The 19,856-nt window shown below is 39.6% G+C and overlaps 1 protein-coding gene across 4 annotated transcripts in view; it reads left to right on the plus strand.

Annotated features, from left to right (window-relative positions):
* CDH18 (cadherin 18) overlaps nucleotides 1-19,856 on the plus strand; it is a 653,448-nt gene that overhangs the window by 495,865 nt on the left and 137,727 nt on the right. For all 4 annotated transcript variants that reach the window (XM_045285189.1, XM_004698093.2, XM_013008043.3 and 1 more), the window contains exon 5: nucleotides 18,268-18,435. In XM_045285189.1, the coding sequence (XP_045141124.1) occupies nucleotides 18,268-18,435 (168 nt within the window). The remainder of the gene's footprint in view (nucleotides 1-18,267; nucleotides 18,436-19,856) is intronic.

The following is a 19,856-nucleotide window of genomic DNA, read 5'->3' on the forward strand; positions in this document are numbered from 1 at the left end:
AATGCTTGGCATATAGTTCTAGTCTGAATTCCTCTCACTCCTTTAATTTCCCCAGAGAAAAGTAGAATACCCTGCCATGAGGCCTACGGGAAGGAGGTCGAACATGCCTCTGCCCTCCAAACCTTCTACTAATTCTGATTCCAGCCATCCTTCCCACACCACTCTCTACTTCTCTTCAGTGTTCAGTGACTTGTTACAAGGACAACACCAGGCTCACAGATAATGCTCACAAAGACGGAGGTGACAAAGGAAGGAGCACATTACAAGGGTGATCAGGATACAGTTCTTGGACCAGGATAGCCTCTTCAAAGTTGGACTGAGAGGGAGTTTTCTCTTTGGTCCCTGACTTTACAGTTAGTTGGGTCTTCGCCATGGTCTGGCAAGTGTCACAAAGTTCTTCAACTCTGCCAATAAGTGTCTAGGGGCACAACACTCCACTACCTACAACAATCCAATGTCAATCAAGGTATCTCCTTTGATCAGCAAGCCTAATTTCACCAAGCTTATGAGGATACCCTATTCTACCAGCAAGCCTCCTTCCCAAAGCTCAGCTTTCTTTCTCCATGAGCCTGGAAGCCCAATGCATCCGCTGCTGCCTAAATGTCTCTGGATGGCTGCTCATTGCCTCTGCTATTACATCTCTCTTTCTCCTGGTTCTAGTAGACACCTAAGTTCCAAAGGTGTTCTGCCCGCTCTTTTCCTCTTTTTAAGTGACAGCCAGATCCCCTCTTCTTCCTATGGAATGCCTAGCACCATGGCAAAATTGCCCAATTCCCACAATAGGGTTTCGTAATCCTTATTTGTACAGCTCCATCCTGTCGGTGGTTCCATACCTCATATTTGCACTTTTACCAAATGATTCAATGCCCTTAATGGGCCAAACACCTATTTTGCTGTGAATGACAAAGACTATAGCTTGAAAAGGCATCTTAAGTAATTAATGAAACTGCATCTCTGTATTTATATGCAGCTACACACGTGGGGGGATCTGGCTCAAATTGTCAGAGGGGTGACAACAAACAACTGTATATAAAATATGTCTGCAGTGCTTCACTATCACTGTATTTCTTAATATAAAAGCATAACTGAAGTTACTTATCTGGATTGACACAGTGGCTACAACAGGCTCAAACACAGTAGTGATTGTGAAGCTGTCCCAGGACCAGGAGTGTTATAGCCTGTTGTGGACAGATGCTGTGAGTCTAAGTGGATTCTCCAGCACCTGACAGCAACAACATTAATGAAAACAAAGAGAATATTCTTTGTAAACCCATATTATGTGTATTAATATACTCAGAAAGTCAAACAATCTCACTGCCGTCGAGTGAATCCCAACTCAGAACAACCGTATAAAACGGGATAGAACTGCCCCATGTGGAGTGCAGAAATTGGACCTCTTTGGAGGAGCCAACCCTCCTATTTTTCCTATGGAGCAGTTAGTGGTTTTAAACTGCTGGCTCTTTTGGCAGCAGCTCAGCACATAACTGCTACACGACCAGGACTCCTATTTATACTCTATGTTAATTCACTTTTTGAACCTTCGAAGCTTTCTGTATAACCCAATTACAATGTTTTGAATCGCATGGTTTTATAGCCACTTGCTATTGTAAATCAAAGGTATCATTTTAATTTTTGCTAATTATGTCACTACTAGTTCCATGACACTAAGTAATATAGGGGAATTATGATTTATAAGTAACATTAACACCAAAAACTACTGCGTGTTTTCTCCCCTTGAGGGTAGGTGTATGGGGGGTGCCAGATGATACCATGAGTTTCTGCAATAGGTGACGCCCATCCTAATGTCACCGACACGCATACTACACAGGCAAGGCTCCGATAGCAGGGGATGAAGACTTGATAACAAGGTTGCAGAAGACCCTTCAAGAAATAAGGGAGGCTGCCTTGGGTACTGAGAACACCAGATTTTATCATTAGTAGATTGAAAAACAAAAAGAATAAAGAGAAAATAACTTTACATTTGGTACAGGCAAATTTCGTGTTACAAACCTGTGGAAAACAGTTAGAAGTGCCTTTCTCAATGGAATCGCTAACAGGAAAAGACAATTCCCCAGAGTGACAGATAGAGTTGTAGCTGAAGCGGATGCACAGGCAAAACAAAACAAATAGGTCACCACTCTTAAATCACTGATGGAAAAAACATCAGAGAACAGTTCAGAAATGGTAAGACTTTGGCTTGCCTAAGCTTTGAAAAAGCAATAGACATCTGTTTTTGACTAAAATTGAAAATTATAAATATTATTTTTATAAAGTAGACAACTATTGAATATTTACTATGGGAAGGACACTGGTGTAAATATTTTTGTGTTTTAACTAATATAAATTCACATGAATCAAGTAAAGTGGGTAATATTTCCATTTTTATTTTAAAGTGGAAAATATTAGGCACGGAAATGGTGGAGCCAAGTTTTGAGTGTACACGGCTAACTCCAGCCTTCTAAACCCTCACTATACCACAAGGAAAATTCTGCCATTCATGTAAATTAATCTACCAATATAGTGAAGGAAAACTCCCAGTGATTAAAGGAAATAATTAATATCTAAAACATGAAGTTATAAAAATAGCAAAAGGTACAGTAAATTCTCAAAATATTAAAGGAGAATAAGGCGTAATTTTAACAGTTCCTTAGCCGTGTAGTTGTAATGGAATTAATAGTCTGTGACCTGTCTTCATTTCTAAGTGTTACTGTAGCAGAATCACCATGAATCGGTGGCTTTACCAGACAGATTTATTTTCTTACAGATTAGGATACAAGTCTTCAATCAGAATCAGAATACTGGCTCTAGAAAAAGGCTTCTCCTGTTTGTTTTGGAAAAAGATACTCGTCTCTTCAATTTCCACCTTCCTTAGGAATCTTCATGTCAAATCTCTTCCTCGTTAATCTCGCTCTTTGTGTGTGCATGCTCTGCTATTTTATATCCAAAAGTGATTGACTTAAGACACATCCTATATTGTGTTAACCTCATTCGCCTCACAAATAAATTACTCTTCCCCAATGGGAACCTGTGCACAGGTATAGAGCTAAGAATTTATAACAAATGATTTGAGGGAAGCATAATTCAATCTACAGCATGATACTTCTGAATGATTTTTGATTGCACACATTGGACGATTGTGATTATCATTTCATTAGTTCAGAAGGTGCACTATAAGCTCATCATCAAAGCTTATGAACATAAGAAATGATTATGTTCCTTACAAGGAAACTCTCTATGCCTTTCAACAAAGCCCTGAGTAATTTTGTTTATTGTAAATAACTGGCAACAGTGTCCTTGCCAAATTTCTACAGCAGGGAGATTACAATATAAAAGATTTCTCACATTGAAGAAGAGAACAGATATTATTATTACAAAGGCAATTGGGAAACAAAGAGGATTTCAGAATCATTTGAATCTTAAATGGCATAATGAAGACGTAAACTAGAGAAAATTTACAGCATAGATTAAGTGTGTTAAAACTAATATAAATGGAAAAATAAGGTCACTTCTGCATATATATATACATATATACATATATATATGGATTTACATATCTGCCTATATAGGGATCTTTCTGGTTTTTGGGTTTTTTTAAGCAAAAGGTAGGAAGCAATCACTTTCAAAGGCCAGAGGAGGAAGAAGAAAGGACAAACTGTTGATAACTGTGGGCTGCCTAAAGCACAAACAAATCTTTCTGGCCAGAAGTACAGCCAGAGTGCTCCTTCGAGTCAGGGACGCCAAGGCTTGGTCTTGTCTACCCTGCACATGCTGTCCGGAGAGACCAGTACTGGAACAGGGCAGCATGCTTGGTAAAGTCGAAAGCAGTGCAAAAGAAGAAGGCTCTCAACAAAAGAGATTGGCACAGGGGCTGCAACAATGGGCTCCGGCATAGGAACAATATTGAGGATGGTGCAGCTTCAGGCAGTGTGTCTTTTTGTTGTGTGTAGCATTGCTCTGAGGTTGAACAAACTAGAAGGCACCTAACAAGAACAGCAGCCATCACAATCTACACAGGATGGATCGAATGCTTGTGGTTATGGTTGGACTCTAACCTCAAAGTTAAGAAGAGGCCAAACAATGGTCTGTATGCGGTGCTTTTGATTTCACAGGAATTAGTAACAGTTGACCTGGTTCTGACTCACAGAGTCCAGAGTTACCACTACCTGCTCCTGCGCTATGCTCTTAATTACTGCTCTGTCTGAGCTCATCGTTGTAACTGCTGTGTCCATCCTTCTTGTTGAAAAGTCGTCCTCTTCTTGGCTGACTCTGTTCTTTCCCAAGCAAGATATCTTCCTGTGACTGGCGGTCCCCTCTTCTTTTAATCGCTATCAACTGATACCAAGTCACAAGCTGTTCTCTGGCCTGCCACTCACCCACAGCAATAATAACTTTAGAAATGAATATTATGTAAACCAGTTTTTTAACAACAAAGAAAAAATAAGCAACTTTGAAATAGTCACTCGAAGGAGGTAGTCAGGCTTTGCTAGGGTGAATAATTGGTTTTGTAAGTAAGACGTACACTAACATTAAAGTTGAGATGACTGTTAGTAACTTTTTGGGGGGCTTGCATCTGATCTAATAGGAGATATGCAAATGTTGTAAATTAGTGTAGCTTCTCCACTCCAATAGCTATCCATCTGCATGGACAAATTCAGTCTGATGGCTTGCCTGTGGTTTCTTTGGGAGCTCCCACTTTCACGAATTCCCTTTAGAATGATTTCTGAAAGCAAAATTCTGCGGAGCATGATGCTTATCCTCCCGCTGGGCGAGCTCCTGCAGGGACTTTGACAAATGGAGCTTGAATCTGGGGAGAGACCTTTATAAGTTCTTTGGCAGTCCAAGAGTGAGCAGCGTTACCATAAGCAAAGAAAGGTGCTAAATCAACAAAAGTGGTATGATGTCTAGGTTGATTTTAATGAGAAAAAATCCTAACTCTCTCAATCAATGCCTTCTTTAGCTTTTCCGCCTCAGACATTATCTGCCATGTTAATCGCCTATTTCAGGTCGACTTCGTTTAAGCTGTTACTTTTTCTTGCACTACAATAAACTAATTTTTCAGGTATTTAATTAGTCTATGCAAGGAATTTTCAAATGTATCCCAGGAACTAGATTTCTATCTTAAGCCTGCCTTTTTTTTTTACTTTTATTAATTGAATATTCCTTATTTTTTAAATACCTTATTGTTTTTGCCAGGTCCCACTGCTAAGAAATGAAATAGGGAAGTACTATAGGACTTATGAGTGCATCCAAAAGGCCTTAGCACTAGATGCAGAGAGCCAGTACCACAGACTATAGGATTCTGGGCCATCTACAGAAAAGCCAGATGCTTCTGGAAATGTAAAAATAGCATTAAAAATATGAATCTACAATAAGACAGAGTCATGAATTCTCATAGTTTCAGTCGACAGTTGTGATCTAGGGTATAGTTTGACAAAAGAGAAGTCACCTTGACAATTGACAGATCTGGTAAAGCAGAGGCACAAATCTGGGAAGGAAAGGAGAGTTTCAATTAGCAATTTAAGGACATCAAATATTTCTCTATCTTGACTTTTTAAATTAGTTTATATTTATAAAGCTTTTCTCCTCTACATGAAGAAATTTGATCTATTTTGGTCAACAGCCCCAATGACCCTTGCAAACCAAAACAAACAACAAACCTCCTGCCAGTGAGTTGATTCTGATTCACACCACCCCTTTCAAGTGAAGTAGAACTACCTGTGTGGGTTTCCCAAGTTAGAAATCTTTTGCTGAGCATAAAACCTCACCAGAGTGGCTAGTGGGTTAGAACTACTAACCTTGTGTTTCCTAAGCTCATAAAGCACAGAGTTCCTTAAAGAAGCCCTAGGTGGTGCAAAAGAAACTACAAATTTCATGTCATCACACTTTCAAATTGACTCTGAAATGAAATGTACCTGGTTATGATAAAGGATTTGTTCAGTCCGCTATGGCCAATAATTGTGTATGGAAAAATTCAATGATTATTAAATTTACTCAAAATGATTCTCTGTCTTACTTTTCATATTCATTTGATTATTGTTACTCACTTTTTATGCAGAATACTTTCACTTCATGATTGAAATTTTTTAGCACAAGAGTCAAGGACTGCGAAATTATACAGAGTAATTTAGGAATTTAACTGTAATCGGGAGTGGCACTCTTTCCATCCTTGCTGAGTGACTATGAGTTTATCTCTGTTCTTATCTATATCACTATCATGACTCACCAACGCAGACCTTTCTCCTGTGCACATTTCAGTACTCATAAGTCTTTTAAATTATAAATATTTTAAAGTCGCCAAAACCAACCCTTAACTCTCATCACCTCCAAAGCTGATTTTTTTCCCTTAGATTCCAGTAGGTCTCTGCATTGACTTCTGTCTGAAGTCAAATATCTGGTCGCCACTTGAATCCCTCTATTCCCCTCCCACTACTTCCAATTAATCTTCTTGTCCTGAAACATATTCTCCAAAATGCCTCATAAACCTTTCTCTCCGTTTCACATCCACTGTTAAAAAGTTTAGGTCAGACTGCCTTGTCTTCCTAATGGATGACCCTGACTCCAATTCACTCTGCACAATGCTCAGGTCACATTCAACCTGACATAGCAGAAATATTTGTCACACTGGACCAGTTTCTCTTCCTTAAAGCACTTCATCACTTAGTTCCAAAATGCCAGACTTTCTTGCTTCCTGTCTCTCCTAGGGATCACTGTTGCTTCTCTTTTTTCCCTCCCAGTCACAAAAGTCGGATTCATTGTTTTAGTGTTCTATTTTTTAAGAAAACATTTATTAAATGGGACAAGAACACACCAAAACGAAGGCATATTATCCTGATGGGGGATAACAACATTAGGCCTTAATGGTATTCAAGCATTGGTTGATATGCAGAACTCAAAAAGGACATGGGAAGTCAAGGAGACTTTCACAAATGCGTGCTTGATGGCAGATCAAACCATCAGTCCCGGGTGGCATGCATGGAGTGGGGACCTGGTCTTCATTGGGTACTTACTTGTGCAGACAGAAGAGCTTACAAGATTGATGCAGGTACTTCCCAAGAAAGCAGAACACAATTCACGGCAACTCAAAGTTTTAGTCTCTCTACACAGTCCCATCCATAACTTTCAATGTTATATTTATGCTACATTTACATCTATTGTGAAGCCTATTTCCTGTACTCCTTTGACACCAATAGACAACGGGTTGCTGGTCAACCTGAATCATAATTGTATTCACTGTGCTTCCTTGCGCTGAATCAATATCACAGATAGCATTGTATTTCAAAGTAAATCAGATACATTATTTTTGATAATGCATGAAATGCCATTTCTCTTCATTTTGTAATCCAGAACCAGGTAAGCTATGGTTACTAATTACTAGAGGGGGAACGAGGTCCAGATTGGGATGCGAACATCTTAACCCCCCTGTTGTTGTTACTGTTGCTGCTATTAGATGCCCTCAAGTCAGTTCCAAGCCATAGTAACCTTATGCAACAAAGAACAAAACCCTGCCCAGTCCTGGGCCATACTCAAAATTGTTCTTCTGGGTGAAGCCCTGGTTGTAGCCACTGGGTACATCCATGTCCTCGAGGGGCTTCCTCTTTTCACTGACCCTCGACTTTACCAACTATAGGGTCCATCTGCAGTGACTGATGGCTCCTGACAACATATGCAAAGTATGTAAGATGAAGTCTCTCCATTCTTGCCTCTACGGAGCGTCTGGCTGTACTTCTTCCAAGACAAATAAGTTTGTTCTTTTGGCAGTCCATGGTTCAGGGCTACATCTAACCTTCTACTTAGGGGGGCAGCACAAAAGAGAAAGACCCTGGACACGATGCATTGACACAGAGGCTGCAACAACGGGTTCAAACAGAAGAACGATTGTAAGAAGGGCATCCGACCAGACAGGGTTCTGTTCTCTTGGATTGGGTTGTTATGAGAGGGAATTGATTTGACAACAAGTAATAACAAGATGAACATAAGTCAGCAAAAGGCCACATCTCCTCACTTCTTTGATAGCCTTTATTGTAATAATCTCTTAGCCGGTCTTGTTACTATTCTTGTTCCAGACAGTCTGGTCCCAACATAAATATCAAAGCAATCATACTAACTAAATCAAATCACATTACTTCTTTGTTCAAAAGCTTCTAGATGTACTCTGGTAAATTATTTTAAACGGGAGACATATTTGGCTGGCTATGAGCGTATGTTTATTATAAATTAGTGTTCTAAAGGATATGTAGCTTACAGTTAACCAATAATTATTATATAATGTTCTTCATTAACATTTTCCTAAAAGTAACTCGTTTTAACAAAAGATGTGCACTGATATTTGATACTGGTTCATACATACCCAACTTATTGTTGAAGTTCAGTGATTGTTTGAAAAAATTTGCCTGCACATAAATCCTTGACAACTTTCCAGTTCAGCAAAGAACTTATTCTTGTCATTTGCAAATAAATATAGTTCCCGTGTATGTTTGTGAGGTTTTGGTCTACATTAAATGTACACATAAACACAGGTTGATATGACATTTTTTCACAAATTGACTGAGCTACATTTCAATAAAATATTTGTTGGCGTGAAAAATAATTTTAAAGTGTAACTAGAATAACCCATCCATTTTCTTGATAGCTATGATATAATGAGTGCAGACACAACTCATTTGAATTTACTGTTGTATTACTATTCTCTCTAAGACTTTCTCAAGCCTGCATAGTCACCAAAACAATAATAAATCAAGTACTAACCTACTAACCCTTATGATATCCACAGTGAAATCACTTTCCCATGGCTGACTTCAAGTACAAAGATGATATTTCTATTTTTGTTTCTAAAGCTAACTCAGACATCCATTATAGGCTACACATGATTCAATGGCTTGATCATTGGTGCCTATACAAGTTGTTTCAGTGGTCTAGTGTAGCTATACAGAAAGCCCACAACTGGTGGCTTGAATAAACAGAAATGTATTTCCTCATAACTGACCTCAAGAACCTCAAACTCACCACCATTGAGTCAATTCAAGCTCATAGTAAACCTGTGGGACAGGGTAGATCTGGCCCTGTGGGTTACTTTCTAGGAGTAGAAAGGCTCATGTCTCTCCCATAGTTACTGGTGTTTTCAAACTGCTGACCTTGATGTTTGCAGACCCATCCCATAACAACTGTACAACCAGGCACATAGTTTATCAGGCTAAACATCTGAATTCCTCTCTCTGTCTCCCTTGTGAGAGGTACTCGCCTCTTTCAGGTTCTCTCCCTTGGCTGCTTGGTGATCATCTCCCGGCATCCCTTCTTCACTGCGGGAATCTGTGCTTCCTTTCCTGGATGCTTGCTCAGTCGGCTCTCTTAGATCTCAAAAGAAATAAATTAAAGGCATAGTTAACAGGAAACTGCTTCAATATGATGACAAAGAAAATAAATTCTCAAATGGGATTATATCTATAAGCATAAGGGGAAGGGAAACAAGTCAATTCATACCACCATTATGGTAAATTCAAAGGAGATTGCACAGGATCACGAAGTTGTGGGTTAGAATTCAGGTTTCCTAGCGTCATGCTTGTGTGAGCTGGTTAAAGTGACTTACACTCTGAGTTTTTGCTGCCAGAGGCTTGTGGGGGAGCAGGCAGTGAAGGCTAAGGAAGGAGTGTCCAAGTCACAGTTTGTGTTTAAAGCATGTGAATTCTCCTTCTGTTTCCCTTCAGACGAAATAAAATGTCTCCAATCCATTTTACAGACAGGAAGAGAACAAGTGCTGAGGAGGAAAGAGTGAATCTCTCTGCTAAACCATAAAAATGTCTCCTTCAGTGAACTGATGATGGTCAAGTCCATGAGCCATAGCTGCAAGCTGCAAACAATATGCTGTTGTTTCTTTTTAACACTAAGAAGCCAGTCTCATAGGAGAGCCAACACAGTTTTAAAAGAATAAAATAATAACAGAAACACAGCAAAACATCTGAAACCTGAAGCTGAACCTAAAACCTGAAGCTGAGTCCATTGGAAACTTAGACTTTCACACGTGTAGCCGTAGCTGTGGACATAACATGGCTCAAAGTAGGCATGGTCAGAACAGATATTATTATTATTTGCTTTTAGTCAAACTTTACTCTCTGCAAAGTCATCTAGAGAACTTTTGGTCATATGAGGTACAGAACGTCGAGATGTTGAGAGGGTATTTTAATCAATGAGCACTTGATCTCTACTATTCCCCCATCTCCGTGTTTAAGGGAAGCCCTATTTCCCTACCAACTGGCCATGATAGCAGGCACTTCTTTGATACAGGCCTTTATTCAATCTCTTCCCCTCGCACGGAGGGCTTATTTCATCAGCCATGTTTAGGGAACTCGGAAAACTGGCTCAATGTGCATGCCTTTTGATCACCATTGTGTCTGAATATCTTTGAGGTTGTTTTTTTTTTAAATTAAATAATCATTTTATTAGGGACTCATACAACTCATCACAATCTGGACATATGTCACTTGTGTCCAGCACATTAGTACATATGTTGACCTCATCATTCTTGCAACACCCGCTTTCCACATGAGCCCTTGATGTCAGCTCATATTTGCCCCTCCCTCCCCACTCCCCCCCTCCCCACGAACCCCTGATAATTTTATCATATCTTATCTTTGAGTTTTGTTGGCCTGTTAGCAGCTTTGTTTTGCATAATCCTTTGCATCATCGGTCTTTTACAAAGCAGAAATCCATCCAGCCCGCCTTCAGTGATGAGGAGGAGAAATAGATTTCTGCACCTGTTCCTGATGGACATAATCTAGATTCGAAGGGTGGTTTGTTTCTTCTCTCTCAATGCAGAAAAGCATGGGCATCACATTATCTTTTAAAAGCTGTTGGGGAAAGTAACGACACAAACCTATCACTGATTACCATGTAATAAACCATGTGTTAGGCGCCATCAAGTCAGTTTCCACCCATAGCAGCCACCTGTGCAGTGGAACACAACCCTCAAAGGTCATCACCATGCTCACAGCTGTTCGTATGTTTGTGCCCATTGTTACAGAGCTGTGTGAATTCATCTCCTCAAAACGCCTCCTCGCTCTCTCTGCCTTGCTCCTGTATCAAACATGAAGTCCGTCTCCAAAAACAGGTCTCTCCTGACAATATGTCCAAAGTATGCAAGACGAGTTCTCCTCATCCTTGCCTCTACGGAGCATTCTAGCTGTATTTTTGCCAATACAGATGTGTTTTTCATGTTGGCAGTCAAGGTACTTTCAATATTCTTCTCTAGCAAAACAATTCAAATGCATCGATTCTTCTTCGGTCTTCCTTATTCGATGTCCAACTTTCTCATGCAAATGCCATGTGGATACTTAAATACAATGGCTTGGGTCAGTCACACCTTCATCCTCAATGTAGCCCCTAGTTTCCAACACTCTGTAGAGGTCTAGTGCAGCAGAGTTGCCCTATATAACACGCGTTTTATCTCATTACTGCTACTTCCATGAGCACTGCTTGTGAAACCAGGGCAGAGAAAGCTACTTCACCATTTAATCTTTTCTCCATTTATCATGAGGCTACCTATTGATCCACTTGTGAGGATTTTGTTCTTCTTTATGTAGTAATGCTGCGATCCTTGATCTTCATCTGCAAGTGCTCCCAGTCTTCCTCAAGTTAAGGGAACAAGGTTGTGTCATCTCCATATTGCAAGTTGTTAATCAACTTTCCTCGAATCCTGGTGCCACACACTTCTTCAGATAACCCAGGTTCTCTGATGATTGTCTCAGCAGACAGATTCAAGAAGTAGTCAAGCTTACCTGAACCATACAGTATGCCCTTGTGCTGTTGCCCAAACTGACTCTTTGCCCATGGACAAGTTCAGCCTGAGCACAACGAAGTGTTCTGGGAAGTCCGATCTGCTCAAGGATATCCAGAATCTGTTAAGATCCGCACAGTGGAACAGCCCTTTCTTGCAGCATCTGTAGCATCCCTCTTGTTTAAAAACATGGGAACTCGCTAACTCAGTATTATCCATTCAGTAGCAAAAACTACAGACTTACTGCTGTTGAGTCGATGCTGACTCATGACGAACCCTCTGTGGCTTTTTAAGTCTATCACTGTTTATAGGAGTAGAAAGCCCAGTCTTTCTCCCACAGAATTGATAGTGGTTTTGAACTTCCAACCAAGCAGATAACAGCCCAATGGGTAATAATTATAATAAATGGTCCTAGACAGAGTCCTTCATGATAATCAACATTCCATATGATTCATATATTTGATGACTCATGTTCCCCATTATAATTGCATGGGGGGGGGTATCTCATGTTATATTTTCTATAACACAATAGACAGTAAATGAATAAATAAGCAATCAAGTCAATTAAGAAGCAAAGTATGAGCAATTGAGCATAAGGGCACATATGTAATGTAGGCATGGAAGGAAATTCCAATCCTCTTTGAAGTGCAGGTGGGTCCCGTGAAGTTTGCTTTATTTGCTGTGTTTATTCTAGGCTGTTCCCACTCCACTGCAATGCAGTCCATTCCGACGCAGGACTACCTGTATGACAAATTAGAACTTCTCCCCAGGGTTTCCAAGACTTTCAATCTTTAGGGGAGCAGACTGCTTCTTCTTTCTCCTGTAAAGTGCCTTGGATGCTTAAATCTCCACTGCCAGGCTTGATGTTAGCTGCCCCCAGAAGAATCCACCATGGAAACAGGGCTCTTTTCTGATCTAATTTCTAGCAGGCATTTTTTATTTTGTAGTCTTCTGAGGGACTATCTAATGGATCACATTTGTACATTCTAATCTTAATTTTTTTTCTATTGAGCAGAAATGTTATGAAAGCATTCTACAGGAGCTCTTGCCATATGAATATCATTAGCCAGAAAACATAAACATATGGCAGGCTGGTGAGCCGGGCTCAACAAGTAATGTTTATAACCACAGCCAAGTTTTCAATGCTATGAACTTGTATTCAGCAGAGAGTAATTCTCTGTTACAAGCTCCTACATATCAGGGTGATTGGGAAGCAGTAGTCAGAAGGTAATTTGCAGGCAGTGGGGTACCTACAGTCGTTTTACCAAGAAAGTAATAAGAAACAAAACAAAAGGATACACAGGTAATCACATCCTGTTGATTCAAGCTAGCATCACAGGAGAATAGAAGGCAACGATTCCTGTTCAAATATGAAAGTAAACATTGCTAGTGAGGCATAGCTCACAAAAATTCAGAATATGCCATAACCACTCAGCTAGCCTGCATGGACTAGAGGAGAATCTTTCTGGTTTTTAAACAAATGAACAATGAACAAATCTATGGGGATTTATTTAGCTGCTCACTGTTTTTTTTTTTTCTTTAAGAGTGTTTTAATTACAAGCACACAGTCTATCTCCTTAATGATTTTATTTGGAAGACAACAGTAACCTACATTGTAATTAGTAGGTACAAGGATATGGTAGGAAGAGAGAGAGAAAAAAAATCAGGACCAAAAAAATTAAATATAATTTTCTACTTGGCTTGCTTAAATACAGTTTATCCTAGCAATGGACAGAGAACACTAGATTTCATATTTGGGAAAATAGATACTAACACAGTGTATATTATTTCTATAAATATCTACATCTTAGGAGACAGAATCTTCTGGATGATTTAAACCAGATGTAAGTAAAGTATAGACATATATCCATGAGGAAACTTCAAGAAGCTCAGGGAAAATAGATTTTAAAGACACAAATAAAAAGATATATAAACTTTATTTTTTAGAATAAACTCCATGAAATTCAAGACACTTTTGAAAACATTGATACCAGTCAGGCCATCCCGATAAACTGAGAATGCTGGGAATTTAACCATGTGATTGCAATCATTTTTATATTATGTATTGAAAAAAATGGATAGAATGAGTGCACTTTAAATGATTACTAAGATTAGGAGGAAAAAAGGAGTCAGAATGTGCCATTAAAGGTCTCTGAGGCTTCTCACTGAAACTCTTGCAAAATTGCCCTTGTTTGAGGATACGAAAGAGCAGGGACATTGTAGGGGTGGAGAAGGACTCTCTGATGATGCATTTCCAGATTTTCTTCTGCAAAGGTTTTGGGTAATTTTCTCAAAGCGCTCTCATAATGTGATAGTTACCTAATTTTGTGTCAACTTGAAGACAGATAAAAGTGGAGGGATGGTATTCAGCCTGTCAATCAGGTCACAGCTCCATGGTGACTACTTATGGGCATGGCCTTCTCATCAGAAGGATCTTGGGAACCACCCCCTCTTTCTGCCTTCAGGTTCCGCATGGCGGACCCTGGTTACTGAAAGAGCCCTGGAGATAGATGCGCCCACCGCCATTGGATCCATGGGACTTTGAACCCACCGGCTTGTGATAGTCCTGCCTTCTAGGTCATGAGTCTGGAGAGAGACTTAAGGACTTGAGTTGGACTGGAATGGGGAGTTTTCCTGATTTACAGCTATCACTTGATCGAAAGCTCTTTCTAACACATGTGTGAGTGTCCCTGGGTTGGTTTCTCTAGTCAATCCGGCCTAACACACATAATAAGCTTATTTTTTCATGGTTTGGCCCTCCAGTAAGTGAACATGCAAAATATCTCAGAAACTGTTGACATCACCTTTTTCCTTGGACCTCTGCTTTTGCTCTGATTGGACCACATTCATCCAAATTCATCATTGCTTTGATTGTGCTTTGTCTTTCATCTCCTGATATAAAGCTTTCAATAAATGATTCAGTGTCTTGGTATATCTTGTTTAAAATTTCCATTGAAAGATAGGCTTTAATCTGAAGCACACGGTCACAAAGTTGTCCCAAACTATGAATGTTTAATGGAACAAACAGCTTTATTGCTATCCTGTGGGACAGCTGGATGTCCAAAGCTTACAAGCAACAAGGGGTCTTTGGGCCATATGTTAGGAAAGATTGGTGGAGTGCTGATGGCACGGTGGTTTAGGAGTTGGGCTGCTACCCTCCCTGGCAGCAGTTCAAAACTACCAGCTGTTCTTCAGGAGAAATAGGAGACTTTTTACTCCTCCAAAGGTTTATAGTTTGGGAACCCACAAGTCCAGTTCTACTCTGTCCTGTTGGGTCACGATGAGTCAAAATTCACTCCATAGCAGTGAATTCGAGTTTTTTATGATTGTTTTTGGGCTTTTTTTATCACATTGAGGTATGACTAGAATACTCCCTAGTTTCCTATGTGCTGCAGGGGTGATCATCATAGAACATGTCCAACAGGGCCAGCCTCAAGTGACTTGTAAGTTTAAAGGGGTCCTTAGAAAATAATTTCTGAGAAGGATATCATAGCTCTGGCTACATTTTCTTCTTCCTAGGAGAAAATGTAGCTGGTGAGTTTCTTCTTATTAATGTAGGACGTAGCTGTATCATTAAAGAAGGGAGGGGAATTAGTTAAATTAAATTTCAAAACATGGGGATGTTCTGTTTCTTCTTGCACCCCCTTTAATTATGAATATTTAAATTGTATAAAGAGATACATATAATTTAATATGCAATGATTTAATTTACTCTTGGATTTTTATATTATGAAACACATCATTTTACTGATTTTATTGTAAAACAGTATCCTTGAAAATAATCTCTCACTTCTAACTTTTGGAAGCAAGTCTCTCTTAAAAGATGTACTACTTAGGAAAAACATCTATTTTTTAAATAAAATATTTAAAATTTATTAAATATATTTAAAAGCATCTTATTTTTCCAAATTCTAGAAAGTACAAAATATTTTCACAACTTCTCTGTTCATTTCTACCTCAATTTAATTCCTACATAAGTAATTATCACATGTGATGTGACATTGTTCTTTTTAGTAAAGATGCTTGGGGCTCTTTTAATATGCATGAATTAGATAAATCATTTATTATCATGTGATTATAATTTCATTTGATAAGAATAATTTTCACTTCTGTTTAGCTTCAGGAACGTTTTCCTGGACTCCCTCAATTATATGCTCACAATGCTTGAAAGCTATGGGATCCGTTCTTTTCTCTCCTGCCTAAGGCTCTCGCCTCAAAGTTATTAAACACCCAATCCGCTCAGTGAAAAATAGTCCTTTAGTGTTACATGTTTGAAAAAACAACATAAGGGGAAGATGGGTGGAGAGAGGGGGAACCGATCACAATGAGAGACATATAACCCTCTCCCAGAGGGACAATACAACAGAAAAGTGGGTGGAGGGAGACAGAGATTGGTATAATACATTTAAAAATATGTAAATGATCAAGGATTCATGAGAGAGGGAGGGTGGGGAAGGGGGGGAAATGAGTTGATACCAAAGGCTCAAGTAGAAAGGAAATGTTTTGAAAATGATGATGGCAACCTATGTACAAATGTAGTTGATGCAGTGGATGGATGTATCCATCCATTGTGATAAGAGCTGTAAGAGCCCCCAATAGAATGATTTTTAAATAATAATAATAAAAACAACAACAACTAATCCTTCTTTTCAATTTTAAAAGTACTACATGCATCATAAGATTCCTTACAAAGGCACCATGGTGACATACTGGTTAAGCACTTGGCAAGTCACCAAAAAGTTTTCAGTTAAAACCCACCCCTGGTTCACTGGGAGAAAATAGCTGACAAAGGATTCCCTGAAAGAGGAAGCCTAGAAAACCCTCTCAGGCAGTGCTGCTGTGTTTCCTGGGCTTCATGAATGAGAACACACTTGCTGGCCTCTTACAACAGCACCACAGTAGGCACAACAGCTAAAAACTTTTACAACCAGTGCAGTCCTACGAATCGAACTGTTATCTAATACAATGTTTGATTAAAATCACTGGTGCATTTCTCAAAGGTAGCAGAATCCGGATATTTGTAGTCAAAACAAAAATGTTTCGAAAGGATGAACAGTGATGGGAAGAGAAAACAGAGGACTTTATCATCTGTCTCTTTGGGAATGGGATCTGGGCTTTTGTGGCCCAGTAACTGCTCTTGTAGCAAAACTTGAATGTCTAGTTTTTAAATGTGAGACGCTTCTCATGAAAGTTAAGAGTTTGTGGGTGGTAGACATGACTAAGCACTAAGATGACTCACCCCCAAACTGAGAACCTAACTTGATACCCTTCATTTGCTGAAATTGGAAGTTTGAGCCAACCCAGATTAACCTTGGAATAAATCCCCGGTGAACCATTTTGTAAAACCATATGGAGCAGCTCTGCTCTGCCACACATGTAGATACAATGAGTCAAGGCCAACTCCAAGGGAACTGGTTGCTGTTTTTGACAAAGCTATCAAATAAATCTTTCTTAGAAGTACAACCAGAATCCTGCTGAGAGGCAAGGTTAGCCACTTTGGACACGTTGTCAGGAGAGACCAGTTCCTGGAGAAAGACATCAGGCTTGGTTAAATAGAGGGGCAGTGAAATGGAGCAAAGCCTTCAACAAGACTAATGGACACAAGAGCTGCAACAATGGACTCAAATATAAGAACAATTATAAGAACGGGGCAGGACTGCGCAGTGTCTCTTTCCGTTGTGCACAAAGTGGCTGTGAGTTGGAAGGCACTTGACAGAATCTACAAACAACAATATCCAAAGTTATTAGCGTTGCACATGTGTTAATGCACACACATGTTTGCGTGGGTGTACGTATGATTAACCACGTGTGGGTAGTTAACAGTATTGTATTCCTCTAGTCAATCAAATTAACCATGCATAAAAGTGTGCACTACATGCCTTTGTTGTCACTTACTATCAAACAAGGAATGTGGCTTTCTCCTATGACATTTGAGTCAACGACCTCACTTTACTTTGCTTCCATAGATGGATCTAGCTGTTGTTATTGCTTTCTGACAAGGCTAGTGCTCTTCTTAGTCCTGATACACATTAACATTGCTCTACTTGAGTGTCTGCACTCCTGTAACACATTGTATCATCAAACTTGACAATCCTGCCAGGACACTATGTAGGCCCTTGTGTAAAGATGAAAAGTAACATCTGCTTATAGTGAGATGACCATGTCAAGTGCCACCACTTCTGACTAGCACATGTTGTCAAATGCTCAACATATCAGGCTTCAGGGCTAGACTTTCCTCTTGGGGACTTAAGGAACACATGAAAATGGTTTCTGAATTTGCTTAGAATTCATGGAAAGGGTTTGGATATATATTTGTAATCAAATGCTTCCATGAGATTTTTTTAAATGTGATCCATTCACAGTTTTAACTTGTGTCTTTGAAATACTGCTATCTTTTAAATACATGTTGCTTATAAGACATTTCTAAAATGAAAGAAATGTATCTCTGTAGCTTCTTACTTAACATGTAGCTCATCATTTTTTATTTCTTATCATTCTAGGAGTTATTAGAACTGCCTTACATAACATGGACAGAGAAGCCAGAGAACACTACTCAGTGGTCATTCAAGCCAAAGACATGGCCGGCCAAGTTGGAGGGCTTTCAGGATCAACAACAGTCAACATCACCCTGACTGATGTCAACGACAACCCACCACGGTTTCCTCAGAGTATGTGCACATTTCCAACCATTTGCGTGTATCGGTGCTGTCTCCCCAATTCAGATTTTATTTATCTGCTACATGATCCCCCTACACTAAGTAAGACTAAAGAAATTACTCCACCTACCGTGAGATCATTGATACCATGTAAAGAGTGTGAGCTTGCTTTGGCATCATGCTATTAAAACTCATGTTGTGGTCCTAAGTAATGATACCCTGAATTTTCAGAAATAGTTGTGTATTATTAAGGTTGTCAAGGCAATATTCAAAAAGCATTTTATTTAGAACATGATGGGACACCAATTTAATATTGTATCCTTTAGTTCTCAGAATAGGCCTACATGTGAGACAAGCCGACCCAACATGGAAGCAAACTATTGCTATGGCTGACTCTTGCCAGCACATACAACTTTGCAAAAATATTTCCTCAATTTGAAGCCTGATAAAGCAAAAATTAGTTTGGCATAACTGTTATCACTCTACTTTAATTTAAAGCAAATGGGCTCTAAGTACCTGTTTCAGAGGAAAGAATGAACTATAGCTTTTTTCTATAGCATTTGTTTCACAAAGTGTCTGTTTCAGGGAGATGCAAACTTTGGGGCCTAGAGTATGAGTCAAAGGCACTGTCTCCTTTCAGTGTCAGGGAGACAGTGAGGGAGGGGATGGACCATACAGAGCCTATCCAACTAGGAGGACAACACCCACTGTCCTCGAATCCATTCAGTCTCATAGTGACACAATAGGGCAGGGTAAGACTGCCCCCTGTGGGTTTTGAAAACAATAACTCTTTACGGAAGTAGAAAACATCTTTGTTCCAAGAAGTGGCTGGTGGTTTTGAGCTGGCCACTTTGAAGCTAGCAGGCCAACACAAAAGCACTATGCCAGCTGTGGGCTTCTTGGCCCACATTGGTAGAAGCCAAGGGGCCATGCGACTAAGAGACTGAGATTTGGGTGCTAGCTGGGGAGAGGCATTTCTGTGGACCAAAGGTGGTATACTTACTGTCTTAGGATCCTGACTTGCCTGATAACCCCCATAACTATGAGTATTTTCTGTGATTTTGATGTGGCCACTGCGAAAGATTATCGAGCCACCACGGAGTGCTGTAGGAGGAATAGTTAGTGTCAGCATACGGTAAAGGAAGATGGAGGGTGGCGGCACGTCTGAACGCTGACTTGTGGCAATGGTCTGGGGATGGTCACAGTGGATGTCAGATGTGGCCTCCATGCCATTTTCACATATACTCCATTTTGAATATATTTATGATCACTGGCATCGAGTTTTGGATTTGATTATTACTGATTAATATTTATTAATGAATTTCTAAATTGAAACAGAAAGCTAAAAATAATATGGGGTGGCTTCCTAAGGTGTGTGGAAAACAGCAATTGAAAGATAATGACATTTTTCTATGAACTTCTTGGAGCACTCT

This window comes from Echinops telfairi, unplaced genomic scaffold (genome assembly GCF_000313985.2).
Source record: "Echinops telfairi isolate 266 unplaced genomic scaffold, ASM31398v2 ScPeMD7_7469;HRSCAF=8507_1, whole genome shotgun sequence".
In the NCBI taxonomy this organism is placed as follows: Eukaryota; Metazoa; Chordata; class Mammalia; order Afrosoricida; family Tenrecidae; genus Echinops; species Echinops telfairi.